The sequence below is a fragment of the Juglans regia genome, chromosome 6, assembly GCF_001411555.2.
Source record: "Juglans regia cultivar Chandler chromosome 6, Walnut 2.0, whole genome shotgun sequence".
In the NCBI taxonomy this organism is placed as follows: domain Eukaryota; kingdom Viridiplantae; phylum Streptophyta; class Magnoliopsida; order Fagales; family Juglandaceae; genus Juglans; species Juglans regia.
In genome coordinates, this window is record NC_049906.1 from 38,607,212 (window position 1) to 38,625,062 (window position 17,851).

The window sequence follows — 17,851 nt, forward strand, 5'->3', positions numbered from 1 at the left end:
GAAGTTAGAAAAATCTACCATAGGTTGGTTGTAGCCCCCTCCACCCGATCTCTCACTCGGAAAACGGGTTACATTAAAATCACCTCCAATACACCAAGGTAAGTCCCAAAAGCTGCTAATACCGGCCAACTCATCCCAAAGTAAGCTTCGAGACCGATCAAGATTAGGCCCATAAACGCCTGCAAAAGCCCACTGATAGCCATCGATGACATTCATAAACGAACATGCCACCACATAGTCCCCCAAGAAATTTTCCCTATTTTCCACCACTCTTTTGTCCCACATAACTAATATACCCTCGGAAGCTCCATTGGACGGTAAGTAATGCCATCCCACTTGCACACAGCTCCACAAGCTCCTAATGATGCGAAGAGAAATAACTTCCAACTTAGTTTCTTGTAGGCAAACAATGTCTACTTTCCAACTTCGGAGGAGGGATCTAATATATAGCCTTTTGTTCACTTCATTGATCCCTCTCACATTCCAGGACATTATTTTAGGCTTCATTAACAGAAGAAGCGTCCCTCCCTTTTGTTCTATCTCTGCCCGAAGCGCCCTCCTTATTATCATAGTTAATGGAGCATTGCAACCGTTTCAGCTCTCTCTCTTTTTTAACAGCTGACTTCGTTACCGTGGATCTACCAGCTTCCATGGCTATTAGAAGGGCCATGAATTGGTCTTCATACCCATCACAGGAAATTCCTACCCAACCATGAAGCTCCTTTACTTTTTTTAGTACCCAATCTGATGCCTGAGGAGCTATTAGCTGTGGGAGCATCTGTAGGGGTGATGGGCTTCCCATATTCTCTTCCTCACTACCCACGGAGTCCATAACCAGAGCCAAACAGTCAGTACCCATCTCCTGTCCATCGACAGAGTCTCCTCCCGCCAAGGATGTGACCATTTTCTCCACTTCCGGCCCCAAAAACCCCTCGTTTGACCCACCCATGGCCTCCTCCACTACAGTCGACACTATCTGTGTCTGTTTAGAAGGCGAGGGCTCACCCACAGTCGATCCTTTTTGTCCCGAAATTTCTCCTTCCTCTAAGGTGAAGCTTCCCGCCTTTTCACTACTCGCAGACGTCGCCAATGGCTTCGGCGACGTTGTCTGTGCGTCGATGGTTTCCATCGTTATGGTCTGTGTACTGTTTGGGTCTTCGTGTTCATTCGAGGCAGCAGAAAATCCTCCTCCATGCTCCGAGACTGCATTTTCCGACGACGAGCCATCCATCGGCGTCACGGCAACTTCCGACGGGGTCGCCCGACCCTTCACCGCCGGTGGTGGCTCGGCCCCATCCCCTGATGGGCCATCGTCCTCCATCAGGGAACGGGGGCTTTTCTTCCTCCAGAAGGCTCCAACGTTCTGTTGGGCCTTAGTGGGCTGAGGCCCATCGCAGCCCACGGACGTTGCCTTCCCTCTGGGCTCACTCGGCTGGTCTAAGTTTTTCCTCCCCTGGCCTAGACTCGATCCCTCCCTCTCATTAATTTCAACGCAGCGTTTTAAGTATTCCACCCTATAAGTCAGCTCTCCCAGCTGCGTCTCCATTTCGCACAACACTTGCAGCAGATTTTCCTCTTTCATCCCAGCAACTACTCTGCCACCTCCATCCCGCAACTGAGCATTCCTCAAAGAAGTGACGGGTCCTGACTTCAACAGGTCTACTTTCTCAGCACTATTCCCGTCTCTAGTCCTCACCAACTCTCTGCCCCCTGCAAAATGTCTCTATACGAAGGAAAGCTTGAGTTTTGAGTCGTCGTTAATGGTAACGACCGCCTTGAAGCACCACCACTGCTGCCCTCCTTCAGCACCTCCACTAATTTTCTCCAGCCCATTCTGTCCTTGTCACCTGGGATGAAGATGAAATTTCGACGTCCCCCCCCCACCATACTCCACCAACGCCATATATTCTCCCCTGGAGTTACAACACCTTTGAGCAATGTATCCCCTGTCCCCATCCCGATAAGCAGTGTAGAATCCCTTACCTTCTAACAACAAGCACTCTTCCAACGCATTAGAGAACCAACGTACTGTCCCTAACCCCAAACTCAAATTTTTTACAACTTTCCATCCCTTCTCTGTAATGTTTACGTACCTCCCAACCCCAGCCACCTCAAACACTTTAGACTCAATACTGATGCACTTCATGGGTAGCAACCTATCGAATGAAAACTAAACTAATGCACCATGATACGTTAGGCTTCAAGGGGAGCTAAAGCCATTAACGAATCACCCCCAATCTTCAGGAAAAGAAGATGGAACAGAAAAAAAGAGGAGCTTGTACTGAGAGAAAAATTTTAGGAGAGAGAAAAAATAAGAAAATGAGAGAATGGGAATACAAGAAATGTGAAGCAAAATAAAATTTAAGTGTTGAATAAATTGGACAGTAGCAAATGTGGGGTAAAATTATCCATGGAGACTAATTCAGCCAAGGAATTCAAGGGGTTCATTCAGAGGGGTTTTGAATAAAATTACTACAGATGACAACAACACATAGAAAACAATTGATACCCTTTTAAAATGAACAGTTAGTATAAAAACCAAAGAGAGATAGGATACGATGACTCCCTTTTTGTTCACTGAGAATTCGAGGCTAGCTTTCTTTCTGGACATTTGGTTGAAAACAATCTACACAAGGTTTGCACTTTTCTTAAAACTTCTTCTGCTGCTATTTTTTTTTTCGAACTTGCTGTCTCTGGGTGTTTTTGCATTGGGAGAAAAAATAAACTCGTGCGTGAGAGGAGAAACCGAAAGAGGGAGAGACGTCTGCTGGAGGGAGAAGGATCAGAGCTGAGATTTCGTGTTTCTGGCACAGTCTGTCTCTGGTTTGGTAGTTTCGGTGAGGTCTGTCTCGAAGGGGAGCTGAGCTGTGGTTGAAGGTCACTGCCGACTCGGCAAGGACCAAAAATCACAGGGAAAAAATATAGAACTGGGTAACGACGGGAAGGAAGTCGGAGGGAGGGGAAGAAGCTCGTAGAGGCTTATCGGCATGGGCTTGTGGTCGGACGTCGATGAGCTGGTGACGGTAGTGGTGTGGGTCTGGTGTCGTTGCTGGTTGCAGCTCGAGCACAGAGAAGAGAGAGGTCTTTGGGTTGGCGAAACTGATGAACAAAAATTGGGGATCAAAGGTTACTCTAGTGTTTGAGAAAACAATAGCGACTGGCTCTTGCTACCAAATATGATGTAGGATAGAAGTGAGAACAAGAAATAGAAGCAAAATAATAGGAAATAGAGAAGAAAAGGAAACCAGAAGAGAAGAAAGGAAGAAGAAGAAAGCAAAGAGAGGGGTTGGAAGGAGGTGGCTGTGGCGCTCAATTCTTAATTCAAAACCTACTGTTCCAATGTTTCTTACAAGTCCTTAAATAGTAGGGCAATACAACCCTAAATAAAACAAATAACACATTAATAAAATAACAATAATAGAAGATGTCCTTAAATAGTAGGGTAATACAAACCCTAAACAAAATAGATAAGACATTAATAAAATAGATAAAAAACATTAATAGTAGATGTCCTCATCATAAACTCTGCAATAATATTAGTAAGGATTTGTCTTCCATACATTATATTAAGGTTGCGTTTGGATGTTGAGTTGAACTGAGATGAGTTGAGTTATTTATGAATAATAATGAGTTGAGATTGTGGAGTGAGTTTTGTGAAGCCCACCTAAGATGAGTTTAGATGTGTTTGGATGTTAAGATGAGTTTAGATGTATTTATGAAAAATTGAAAAAGGTTGTGGGTCCCGCGTGTAAAGAGGTATTAAGTTGAAAAAGGTTGTGGGTCCCATGTGTAAAGAGGTCTTGAGTTGAGTGATGTTTAATCATTTGAGAGTTGTGTGTTTGGATGTTGGGTTAGACTTAGATTTGAACTCAACTCAGATGAGCTCAGTTGCTTCCATGTTCCAAAGTAGCCATCCTAAGCATTAGAAAATCCCCCAATGTTATATTATGGAAGTTAGACTTAGGACTCACATCTTAGTGACTTTACAGGGCATAGCTGCTGTCAAAGCAGCCAAGGATTTCTTCCAAATCCACCTTGGGTTAGAAAGGGTAAGAAATACCCAACTTTTAGAAGCACTAAGAATCTAGGTTGCTGCCAGCAACCTAGACAGCCCTCAGAACCCTACCCCTACCTAGTACTACATGTATAGAGGCTTAGAAACATGCATGAGAGATTCATATACATACTACCTTGACATAATAGGCATGGCACACACAAAACACATGCTTTCAGGAGCCTGACAACAGCACAGCAACATCACACAGTTAATAAAGTCATGGATCTTCATGCTTAACATACTTAGAGGTAAGGGACACACTTAAAGCACATGCATGAAACCCACTCACTGCATGTAAAATGTTGTAAATATAGTTGTGTAACTCAAAACCAGATTTTTATCAAAGGTAGAAATTTCAGCATATAAAGCATATATATGATCAATCATTCAGTAAGCCATGTTTTCTTGCATATTGACACGTCATGATTGATTACTTCACTGTCGTATGATACACACACAGCAGCTAGTGACTAGGAAGGAAAATGTTTTAAACCATGTGCATACCCAAGACATCACATGCATAGTTGTTTAAAGATTTATCAATACTCTCTAAAGTTTTAAAAGGGGTTACTGTTAACAACCCCAAATGACTCTAAAAAGTCACATTTGAGCATGTTGGCATCTGTTTTTACCAAAAACTCATGTATTCCTTGAAATGCATAAAAAACGTGTTGCTGTCAGCAACCCTAAGTGGACCAAACAGCCACTGTTTTGAGATTTACATGCATTCTAACTTATCAAAAATCATTAAGGCACGTCTACTCACACTTAGAAAGCATATAGTTAAACTTAAGAGTAGAATGCACACCCAAGGTCGGTTTACTCATTGTCACTATGTAGACAGCAAGCAACACTAGAGTATAGGTCATGTCTTAGTCAATATTAAGTGTTTGCATTGAAATTAACATGGGATTTGTATGCAACTTAATAGGTGCATGAATTGCGTGCTTAGTTGATTCTCAAAGCTAAGGAGATAAGGTAAGTGGCATGATCATAACCTTCATGTGTGCTGTAACTATTCTATTTTGCATGAAAAAGTGTTGTTCATCTATGCTATGTATAGCCATATTCAATGTTAGCCCCCTTTTTATGAACCCTCGATGAATTATGAGAATGTGCTTGTGGATGCAATTATGTTTGATATGCTGATTTGGTTGTTTGTGTAGAATGGATGCTATGTCATGAAAATCACTCTTACGTTATATCATGCTTATTGAATGCCATGTCACGATAAACGTTTTTATGTTAATATGCCATGTCTAGTGCTGTGCCATGCATATGAGTATGACAAGCCCTGAACATCATGAAGTCAACATGTTCACATGCATCATGATAAGATAAGAGAAGCCCCGTGAATGATAAGTAAGTGTTAATGCTTGGCCTTATGTTATGGGTGGATGTGTAAGCCACAGATTTAAGTGTGGTCCACCATATGTTACGCTTTGATTTATGCGGTCAATGACAATTGGACAAATGCACATATGTTATGATGGCCGTTATGCAAGTGAAAGACAAGATTAACAAGTCATGCATGAAGCATATTAGATGCATGGAATAAATCATTCACTCATCCAAGTTATATGAATTGCCATGATCACTTCTTAAATTCCGCCTAAGTTACTACTGAATGATCCATATGCTATATATATGTATGATTATGCATGAAAGTTTTCAAAGCCAAGCCTAAGGTCAAGTTAAATTACGTTTACAGTATGATGTGCTATTACAAAGTCTTTGACTCTTTTTTTTGTTTGTTTTTTATGTTTTAATGTCCCAGATGATGATGGCGTGGACATGAAGCAAGAGGGCTAAGAGTCAATTTATTTTCCAGAGTTGGACCTTCAAATAAGTGTTATTGCCACATGGGACTAGTTTATGCTTACATTATCATGTTTTTGTCTTCATTTTATGAAACTTTGCTATGCCAAACTAGTTTTATGATTCAATAAATGAGGTATTATTATGGTGTTGAATCTCTTCACTAGGCGTAAGGTTATGAATGTACGTAACATTCCTGACCTACGGGAAGTGTTGTTACATAACCAGATAAACATAAATATGATTTGACTAGTTTACAGATTAAATCACATGGCCACATTATCTAGACCTGAAGATATAAAAAAAAGTCCAAGTATATCTCTTTCATACAATCTAACATGCTAAATTTTTCTATAAATCAACAAAACAAAGGAGACAGAATTTCAAACAAAATAGTGAAGAGTAACATATTGCATGTAGATTCCCTACACCATCTCATTTAATATGCAACATTAGTATTTCCGTCTCCATATATATCATTCTTAATTAACTCTTGCCAAGAGATTCCTATCAATACATGTCAAAAGCTAAGAATTTTGGTATCCCAAGTAGGTTTTTATATCGGTTTCCACTGGAATAGGCACTTTATACCTATTTCAATGGAAAAGAATTTAAAAGTGATTTCCTTTCTCAACAGAAAATCATTCAGTCAATTTGAGATTACAAGTACTTCTAGTAAACAAGGATCTAATGGAGCTCTACAACTTTCTAGCCATGACCCTTCTTCCCATCCATATACACTATATTTGAAAGGTTCCCATCCTTTAAAGGGAAAAAAAAACCACTAGATACCTGGCCATGTATTGACACGTACCAAGCTAAAGGAAGAATCATTTAAATAAACACGGGAAAGAAAAGGAAAAGGCAAATGTGCACATGAGAGAGAGAGAGAGAGAGAGTGAGGGATACCATGAAGCTGCCTCTTCTAGAGCAAACAGAACACCTCCAACTGGAGCACGAAAGGCAGCAGCCACTCCGGCCGCTGCACCACAAGTAATCATGTCTCGCCGGTCCCGGTCATTTTTGAAGTATCTTAGCCAAGTCCAAGTCAAATGGTACTTGCGAGAACCCCCTTGCCCAAGTAAATTGGCAATGCAAGCACCTGTGTGTACCATAGGCCCTTCTTTACCAACTACGAAGCCAGCAGAAACACCAAGAATGGAGCCAAAAATCTACCAATATCATAATTGCAAATATCATAGAAATTCCTGAATGGTTTTTTCCTTTCAAAAATAAGAAATCAGCTTAACTGATTTTAAATCATTTTGTATCACTATTCAAAACTATATCAAGTCAAACAAGAAAAAAAAAAGAGATCTAAAATAACACAGGCAAATATGTGAAAAGCTCATATTAGAGAGGCAATATAGATGATGATTTTTTAGATAGGATAGACTGGCAGAAGAATATCTGTGATAATCCTGATTAATTAATGAGGATTTATATGCAGTCACAATTAGGGGTGCAAATCGTCCGGTCTAGTCCGGTCCATCATTTTTCCGGACCGGACCGGACCGATAGCTAGCGGTTCGGTTGGTCCATTCGGTCTGGCATAATTTTTTTTTATTTTTTTAAATAATTAATAAAATTTTTTTATTTAAAATACTAAATTAAATTAAGTGACTTATTAATGTGGATTATGTAACAAACTCAATAAAAAAATATTTTATATAGTCAATGATAATAAATTAGATGAAAATTATATTATTAATTTATATAATTACTGTATAATTAACTAATTGATATTATATATTAGTTAATTCATAGAATATTAACAAGTGTTAATAACATATTTAAAATTTTCTATTGTTAATAGTGATAGGTTAAATGAAGATATATATAAAATATTGTTAATTTATAGAATATTAACAAGTATTAATAACATATTTAAAATTTTATATTGTTAATTGTACAATTATTATATAAAAAATATATTTTTTTTATTTTTCATTTGGTCCGGTCCGGTCCAGAAAAATCCTGGACCGTGGACCAGGCCGAAATTTTTCGGTCCTCTAAAACATGGACTGGTCTTAGTCTCGGTCTGGTCCGGTCTGGACCGAAACGGTCGGTCCGTTCGGTCCGACTGGACCGTTTATCACCCCTAGTCACAATTTAATTGAGACTAAGGCTTAGTTGCATTGAGTTGATTTTCAAACTTATTTCAGGACACAAACATGTGATCTGAGCTTCTCAAGGGAAGCTCACTTTTCTATCTATCTATTGTTTACAAGATATGATCATTTTCAAATTTATTCCTTCTGTGTTTGCAGAAGGGGGTGACACAAACTTCTATTCACCTTTACGAAAAGAGTGCTAGGAGCTAGTATTGAATAAGCATCGATGCCATTGAGATAGGCTTTGACCTCAGGAATACCAGACCCTGCTGCTGCTGGAGCAATGAAAGCACAAAGAGCTGCCGCAGCAACAGCTAAAACTACGTTGCAACCAGCATATGCTGCGAAAGCCTTGAAATATCTGCACTGGAACCATTATGGTGTCATTGTCGTTATAGAGAAATGGCATGAGGATCTCACATGCATACAAGACCAAGCATGTGGTCAGCAAACCGATGTAATTAGATATAAAGTGAAAATTAAAGTTATTCTTATAAAACAGTAACACGTTCAATATTATTTGAATCTCATGTATTCAACCATTTACCACAATAACATTATTTGAAAAAAGAAGGATAAGGAAAGATAAAACAAAACTGTGTAGCTAAAGATGCCTTCACTATTTAATGAAAAGGGCAAACTGTTATCATTCACTTGGCTCAATCTACACAGTGAAAAATCCAGAAATTGTGTGAAGTACTCAACCCCTAACAGTCCCACCAGAAAGTAATATCTAACGCGTGTCTGTGTCTCATCCAAGAATATAATTATACATCCTTCTTAGACTCCCATCTCAAGTAGCAGAGAGAACAAAAAAATTGAGCATGACATCTCTTGAAAATGAGACGAGGATGGTCAATTTCAGATAACGTTGGATATAAATAACTTATAGCAGTGTTTCAAGCCAGGAGTAGTCTCACTTGTGCTTAGACATGAGATCGCTAGTCAGCAGCAACTTGAAACCAGATATGTTCTCAACTGCAATATTATTGAAGAAGCCAACTAGTCCAGTACCTAGGCCTATAAGAAGTGCAAATGCCCACTTGAGTAAAACGTACTGAAATATTTGAACCTTCTTCCTTGACCTCCAGTCTTGCTTAAATAATTCATTTTCAATAATCCTGAAACAGAATAAACAATAACAGCCTTAGTCTTCAGCTTTGATATCAGTGAACAAACTCCTAGATAAAAGTGAGCTAATTCCTGAAGCTTCAATTTGTTGTTTTGGTTAGCATGGAAATTGACTGAAGGCTTATACACCGCCACATACAATACACTAATTTGAAAGAAGACAAGAATGTAAAGAAAATTTTGTTTGTGTAATATCTTGCAATATAGAACCATGTTAATTAATATCCATTTTTTGATGTCTAGCCCAATATGGTACACAATATTGCACATAGTACCAAAAAATCAGTTGGGTAATTCACTATGGACTTAAAGTCAGAGTCGCATTATTGCTTCTTTCTTTCCCTCTTTTCCCCTTTTTCCTTTTATAAGAAGCAAGGTTTTTATAGAATAATGAAATAATTGCAGAAATAAGGGATGGGAAAGAATTTTCATGCAGAAGCCCCACTTCTGGGCAAGAAATGTACCTATTCATAAAAAGAGATAAAGGTACATCTAGCATCCACAACCAGCTTAGAAGAAAAAGATCTAAAAGTATAACATGAGACCAGGAAATAACAAGCAAATCACCCTTTGACAGGAATTGACTCTCTCCTAACAATAAAGCACCCAGTGGATCTTCCAAGAAAAAATCCAACACGGCATGGTTTCTGTAATATACCAGCACATCTTTCATGCTAATTCAATCACAAGTGGCCAGCATAGTACCGGCTTGTAACAGCATGGTTTCTTAAAAAAAAAAAAAAAGACAGCATGGTTTCTGTATACTTAGCACATTTCTCATGCTAATTCAACCGCAAAGTGGGTAGCATAGTATCAGCTCAAATCTTTGCCCTTTCTTCACCGCAGAAAAAAATAAACATGACAGCTAAATATCCATCAAGACTCAGAAAACACCTGCCAAGATTTGTAACCTTTAGCAAAGGGAATGAGAAACAGGACAATGAATTGAAACATAAATGGAGCATTTTGTCCATACTTACCTTTTCATTCACAACAAACCATGCCCAAACCTTGACTTAGGGAGGAACTTTGGCCATCCAAATCAATGTTGGATGGAAAAAAACACAGCTCAGATCCTTACGAAGACAGTGGAAGAAAGATCTAAAGATAATAAGGCACAGTTTCTGAAATAACAGCATTCTCATAAAGAGTACAACTCAATGACTTCCAAAACTTGAAGAAAATTAGAAACTTCATTAGATCTCCATCCATATAAACTAAAGAAGAAACTGTCAAATATTCACTTGATCACAGCATAAGCCCCTAGTTTCATTCAGTCTAAAAGAACAACGAAGAGCTTCAAAAAGAAGTCATCCCCACCATTCTCAACAAAAAAGCTTTTTTGAGAAGATTTTAAAATAGTGCTTGCTAACAGAAGACTGACCAATTTTGAGAGGCCTTTTGAAGAGACCAAGATGCATAAAGTAGTGAAAGATTTGAATGGTGGTTAGGCCTTGGACCAGGATGGTTTCTCTATGGCATTCTTCCAATTTTTTTTGAAATGTGATTAGAGAATTTTTTTTTTTTTTGATAAGTAAAGTCTTATTCATCCAATCAACTGTCAATTACAAATCAGAATATGCCCTATTTAATTAGGAGCATTAGAAACTAAAAACTCATGGAGATTCATGCTATTAAAGTCTACAGCAATGGCCCAAGTACAAAGAGTCCTAAAAAATAACATTTTTAACTCCGCCATAGATCTCTCTGTCTTCAAAAATCCTCTCATTGCGCTCCTGCCACAAGCACCACATAATACAAATAGGAATCATCTTCCAAACCGCTTTGATCTGTCACACACCTCGAATTGCGGTCCAGCAAGCCAAAACATCCAGCATGGTTCGCGGCATAACCCACGCTATGTCCATTCTATTAAACACCTCATCCCACATAGTCCTGGCTACCTCGCAATGTAAAAGTAAATGATTCACCGACTCACCCCATTTTTTACATATGCAGCACCAGTCTGCAATGATTATGCTTCTTTTTCTCAGATTATCCGTAGTGAGAATCTTTCCCAAAGACGTTGTCCACACAAAGAACGAAACCTTGGGAGGAGCCTTATTGCGCCAAAGCTTTCTCCAGGGAAACTGTATCTCAGGAACTTGTGTGAGAACCTTGTAGAAAGAGCGGATAGTGAACACCCCTTTCCTTGCTGGACACCACCATAGATCATCTACATGCTGGAAATTTGGACGACAAGAGTACAAAAGACTATAAAAATCTACAAAACTCCCCATCTCCCAATCCTGTGCTGCCCGATTGAAATTGATATTCCAGTGGATGTTACTTCCTTCTACTTCCAAAACCTCCGCCATCATGGCATCTTTAGCATTTGCAATCAAGAAAAGGGTAAGAAACAAGTCTTGAAGAGCATTATTGGTACACCAAACATCCTTCCAGAATCTGATCTTGGAACTTGTACCCAATTGCATTCTTGTGTGTCGATGGAAAACCTCCCACCCTCTTCTAATGTGTTTCCATAGCCCCATTCCAGCTGCCCCTCTAACTTCTTTAGTACACGAACCCTCCCCTAAACCACCATATTTGTTCTCAATCAGTCTTCCATAATGCTTCTGGTTCCTTAATATATCGCCACAACCATTTGCCAAGTAACGCCCGATTGAACACCCTCAAATTTCTGATACCCAAACCGCCATTGGAGATGGGACGGCACACCATCTCCCACTTGACTAAATGGAATTTAAACTCTTCGCCTAAGCCCCCCCACAGAAAGTCTCTCTGTAGCTTCTCAAGACGACCCGCCACATTTGTCGGTATAGGGAATAAGGATAAGAAATAAGTGTGTAGATTAGAGAGCGTACTTTTAATAAGCGTAATCCGGCCCCCTTTTGACAAGTACATTCTCTTCCAACCTGTCAATCTCCTTTCTACTTTCTCAATCACTGTATCCCAAATAGAGCGCGCTCTCGAGGCTATACCCAGTGGTAATCCCAAATAACTCATAGGAAAAGACGCTATCTTACAACCCAGAATGCTAGCCAGCTCTCTCATATTCTGAACTTCTCCAATAGGCACCAACTCAGATTTAACATAATTCACTTTTAAACTAGACACTGCTTCAAAATAAAGTAATAACGCCTTCACAGCCCTCAACTGATATGGATCGGCATCACACATAATAAGCGTATCATCTGCAAATAGTAGATGCGAAATAGTAGTGATGCCCCTACTCGGCGAGCCAATCTGGAAACCACTAATAAAACCATTAGTCACTAAAGTTGAGATCATCCTGCTTAGTGCCTCCATAACAATAACAAAAAGTAAGAGAGATAATGGATCCCCTTGTCTCAAACCACGAGAGCTCGGGAAGAAACCCTCCGGACTACCGTTGATTAGCACTGAAAATCTTACCATGGATATACACCAACTGATCCAAGACCTCCATCTTTCTCCAAACCACACCTACCCAGTAGATATAAAAGAAAATCTCAATTAACATTATCATACGCTTTTTGCATATCTAACTTACACATAAGCCCTGAGCTGCCAGCCTTCAATCTACTGTCCAAACATTCATTAGCAATTAGAGCCGCATCAAGGATCTGTCTACCCTTTACAAAGGCATTTTGAGGCTTAGTAACAATCTTCCCCAAGACCAAACTTAAATGATTAGCAAACACTTTTGCGATGATCTTGTATGTCCCATTCACTAGGCTAATAGGTCGAAAATCTGTAATCTCCATGGCCCCTACCTTTTTAGGGATTAAAGCAAGAAATGTGGTATTGAGGTTTTTCTCAAATTTTCCTACCGAGAAAAACTCCTGAAACACCTTCATAAGATCCCCTTTTATCACCTTCCAACAATCTTGGTAAAAACCCATAGAGAATCCATCAGGGCCAGGGGCCTTATCTTTTGCCATTTTCCTTACTACATCATAAATCTCTTCCTCTTCGAAAACCCTCTCCATCCTAGCAACTTCTCCCGGCTCAATAGTGTCAAAAACCAACCCATTCAGAGTAGGCCTCCACCCCACCTTCTCAGCGAGGAGCTCTCCAAAGAAATCCACCACATGATCTTTTATTACCTCTTATTCTCTGCATTTGACCCCTGCAATTTTCAGCATCTCAATGGTGTTATTTCTTCTATGAGAGTTTGTAATTTTATGGAAAAACTTCGTGCTCCTGTCCCCTTCCTTTAGCCAAAGAGCTCTCGATTTCTAACGGCATGACATCTCTTCTTGTAGAATTATTCTCTCAAGACCTGCACCTAGCAAAATATTTTGTGCTTGCTCCTCCCCAGTAAGTGGTCTCACTTCTTGTAATCTTTCTAAATCTTGGATTTCCCTCCACTTAGTATTTTTATTTTCCTCTACATTGCCAAAAGACTATTGATTCCACTCCTTTAAGTCCCTTTTTAAAGCTTTCAGTTTATTTGCAAAAATAAAACTGGGAGTACCTTCGAAACGGTACGAAATCCACCATTGTTTGACCCTTTCCACAAAACCTTCAGACTTCAACCACATATTTTCAAACTTAAAAATACCTTCTACCGCTACGAATACCTCCACAATCAAGTAAAATACCTTAGAGAAAATATTGTGTGAGTTTTTTGCAAACTCCAGGGAATATGGAAATTTGAGAGAAGCTTAACCGCTACTTTTATTGCTCTAATACAACTGACGCAGTGGATATTAAAGATTACAGGCCTAACAATTTAGTGGTAGGACTTTACAAGATCATATCCAAAGTGCTTGCTAACAGATTGAGTATGGTGGTTGTAAAAACTATTTCAAAGTCTCAACCTGCCTTTGTTAGAGGTTAACAAATTTTAGACTCCATTCTTATTGGTAATGAGAGTTTGGATAGTAGACTTAGATCCAAAGTGCTTGGGGTGCCATACAAGGTGGATATCAAGAAGATGTGATCGTCTTGGCTAAGGAGAAGATGAAGGTAAATCAGCTGAAGGTTAGCAGGGATTTCATATTATATTTGGGGAGGAGATGAGTTTTTAGGGAAAGATGGTGATCTTTGGATAGCACATGGTATTTCTATGGTGTGCTTCTCAGTATTAATAAATTGTACTCCATATGGTTTCTTTAACAGTTCTCGTGGCTTGTGACAAGGTGATCCCTTGTCAAAATTTTCTCTTTAGTAGTGGTGCCAGCATTGAGAATGAATACCTTATCAAAACAAATTTTCTCTTTAGTATAGTCATGGAAGCTCTTAACGCAATGCTAACGACTTTGATTAAAGGGAGTTCTATTGCAGGATTCTCGGTGGGGGCTAGTAACACCCATGAAATCAACCCATCTCATCTTTTGTATGTAGAAACTAATTTTATTTTTCTGTGAGAATGACCTTGGTCACCTTCGGTGTGTGCGAGCTTTATTCTTACATTTGGAAGATATCTCCAGATTGAAGATTAATTTAGCTAAGTCAAAATTGGTTCTAGCAGGTAACATTACTAATTTGGATAGCTTGGCAGGTAATTTGAATTGTAAGGTGTCGTCCTTAACAATGAAGTATCTACGTCTTTCATCAAGGGCCACCTTTAATGCAAAGGCAATTTGGAATGAGATTATTTGAGAAGATAGAGCCTCGGTTAATTGGATGGAAGGGTATGTTCAAGGACCAGCTGGGATAGGCCTATGGAGGTTTATTAGGAAAGGTTGGGGGAAGTTTTCTGACCATATCAGATTTGAGAAAGGAGATGGATTCAATATTAGATTTGATGTGGAGATAGAATCCTCAAGGAAGTCTTCACAGTTCTACATAGTTTTGCTTGTGTTAAGGATGATTTTGTGCTGTTTAGTGGAATGTTATCAACAGAGCAGCGCAAGATTGGGAGATCTATGCTTTCAATTAGTTCTTGAATTTGTTATATTCCCCTAGAATGAGAATAAGAGATGAAACAAAATTTGTTGGGCTCCGTCCAAGAGAGGGCAGTTCAATGATTGTTCTTTATATAGCATTATAATTCCTTATGTTAACAATCCATTTCCATGGAAGAGCATTTGGCGAACGAAGCTTCCATCGAGAGCGGCTGTTTTTACCTGGACAACCACTCTTGGGAAGATTCTCACAACGGCTAATTTAAGGAAGAGATGTGTAGTCATGATCAATTGGCGTTATATGTGTAGGGGAAGTCCAATCATCTTCTTCTTCATTGCGATATTGCAAGCACAATGTGGAGTGACTTATTTGGGAGAGTTGGATCGGCTTGAGTCATGCCTAGAAGAATTTCAGAGAGACTAGGTGGCAGCCCGCAAATTGCAAAAATATGGTGGATGGCTCTACCTCATTTGGTGTATTTGGAACAAGAGAAATTATAGAACCTTCGACGACCATAAGTGGATGAAGGAGGAGCTCAAGAATTTCTTTATCAACACTCTTCCTTTGGACAGTATTTATAGACTTCAATGGACTCAACTTGCATGAATTTTTAGTATATTCTTCAACTCTTTTATAGGTAAAATAAAAGTTTATTAATAGAAAAGTAGGCGTAGCTCAAGTATGCAGAAAGTATACATAGAAAACACCTAACAACAGCTAAGAACTAGAAATGGATGCAAGCAAGTAATGAAAACTAGGCCCATAACAATCAATGACAAGCCTAAGACAATAGCGTGTTGAAAAAGAATTGCTTATACTCATCCAAGGAATGCTCCCAATCTTCAAAAAACCGACCCTCTCTCTCCATCCAAAGACACCACATAATACAAAGAGGAGTCTTTTTCCACACATTCAGCTATATGGATGTTACCGCTAGGACCCCTCAAGCAATAAAAAATGTCCACCACCCTCCCAAGCATAACCCAAGCTACACCATTCTGGTTGAAGCTGTCATCCCACAAAAACCTAGCCGCCTTGCAATGTAATAACAAATGATCCCCAGTTCCCCATTATTCTTGCACAAGTAACACCAATCTGTCACAATAAGGCCATGTTTCCTCAAATTGTCAATGGTGAGGATTTTCCCAAGAGAAGCAGTCCAACCAAACAAAGCAACCTTGGGAAGTACCTTACATCTCCAAATGCTCTTCCAAGGAAAATGATTACTATGTTGAACCGAAAGAGCCTTCTAAAAATATCGTATTGTGAATCTCCAACTCCCAGCCTGAATCCAGATCATCCCATCCTCTGCAACAATACCAATATTCACAGCACAACAATAGGCTGAGAAATTCTGCAATGAATCCAAGTTCCCAATCCTGGGCCACTCTAAGAAAACAAATGTTCCACTGAGTAGAGCTATTGGAATGATCCATCAAATCAGCCACCATGGCCTCCTTATCACTTGCTACCCATAAGAGACTTGGTCAAACACTCTTGAGGGCCCTAGTTCAACACCCAAAATCATGCCAGAAAAGAACTCTAGAGTCCATACCTACCTCAAAACTGAAAAACCTAGAAGCCACCCCCCCATCCATTTTGAATATTTTTCCACAATCCCACTCCATGAGAACCCCTAACTTCATTGGAACACCACCCCCAAACACTCCCATACTTAGAATCAATCACGACCCTCCACAAAGCCGCCTCCTTCTGATGATACCACTGCATCCACTTCCCTAGAAGAGCCTTATCAAAAGTCCTCAAATTACGAACCCCCACGCCAGCACCCGAGATCAGAGAACAAACTTTATCCCAACTGACCAGATGGAAATTAGCTTCATCCCCAACACCACCCCAACGAAAAGCCCAAAATACTTTTTCAATGGGAAATGCTACACCTGTAGGTAAAGGAAAAAGAGAAAAAATATGTTGGGAGACTAAGAGGATGCTTGGGGAATGAGATGAAATGAGAAATCTGTGAATAGTATTGAAATAGTTTAAGATAAGATGTTTTATGGGATTTTGGGAAAGGAGTAGGGCTATAAATAATTCGGTTCGTACCAGCAAAACTAACCGGATCGAAATTTTCGGACCAGACCAAATTCTGGACTAGTTGGTCTCCGTCCCAAAATATGTGGACCGATGAAATCCAGTCCCATCTCGGGGTCTACAAATTTTGGACTAGACCAGACCGAACCCCTATATATATGTATATTTTTAAAATATTTTTCATAATTTATTATATTATTTTTATATAGTAACTATATAAGTTAATGATGTAATTTTTATCTAATTTATTATCATTGACTATATAAAATATTAAATAATATATGCTATCAATTAATAATAAATTATAAATCATATGATAATCTATGTCATTATATGTAAATATTTAATACATTTATACATACTCTATTATTTACACTTAGGCCTCGTTTGAATTCAAAACCTAACTCAACTCAACTCATCTCATCTCATTATTATCTTTCTCAAATTCCCACACAAAATATAATAAACAATTCAACTTTTTCAAATCTCAAAACAATTTTTCCAAATTCCAACACAAAATTTAATAAACAATTCAAATTTTATTCTACTATTCACAAACTATCTTAACTCATCTTTGAATCCAAACCACTCTTTAATTAAAGTAATTACGTAATTTTTTTTTAAATACCTAAGTTGTAAGCAAGCATGAATAATTTATATACAATGAATTTATTTAATATTCATTAACCATATATAAAATGTATGACATTATTAATAATTATGCATACTAAAGAGTAAAGTCTAAGTTTGTACGTAGTACCTATCAACATAATAAATATAATTATAGTTAAATATTTTTTTAATGAGTTAGTTACATAATCCATATTAATAATTCACTTAATTTTAATTTTAGTAATTTAAATAATAACTTTTTATTAATTTA

At 38.6% G+C, this 17,851-nt stretch overlaps 1 protein-coding gene across 5 annotated transcripts in view; it reads right to left on the bottom strand.

The window, feature by feature from the left end:
- Positions 1–17,851, bottom strand: part of LOC108982434 (chloride channel protein CLC-c-like) — a 31,973-nt gene that overhangs the window by 8,302 nt on the left and 5,820 nt on the right. For 3 of the 5 annotated variants that reach the window (XM_018953808.2, XM_018953811.2, XM_035690941.1), the window contains 3 exons: positions 8,910–9,110; positions 8,173–8,350; positions 6,785–7,047 (listed from right to left, as the gene is read on the bottom strand). In XM_018953808.2, the coding sequence (XP_018809353.1) occupies positions 6,785–7,047; positions 8,173–8,350; positions 8,910–9,110 (642 nt within the window). Of the gene's footprint in view, positions 1–6,784; positions 7,048–8,172; positions 8,351–8,909; positions 9,111–9,687; positions 9,768–9,892; positions 10,015–10,100; positions 16,881–17,851 lie in introns of those variants that run through there. The other 2 variants (XM_018953843.2, XM_018953825.2) reach the window with 2 other exon arrangements.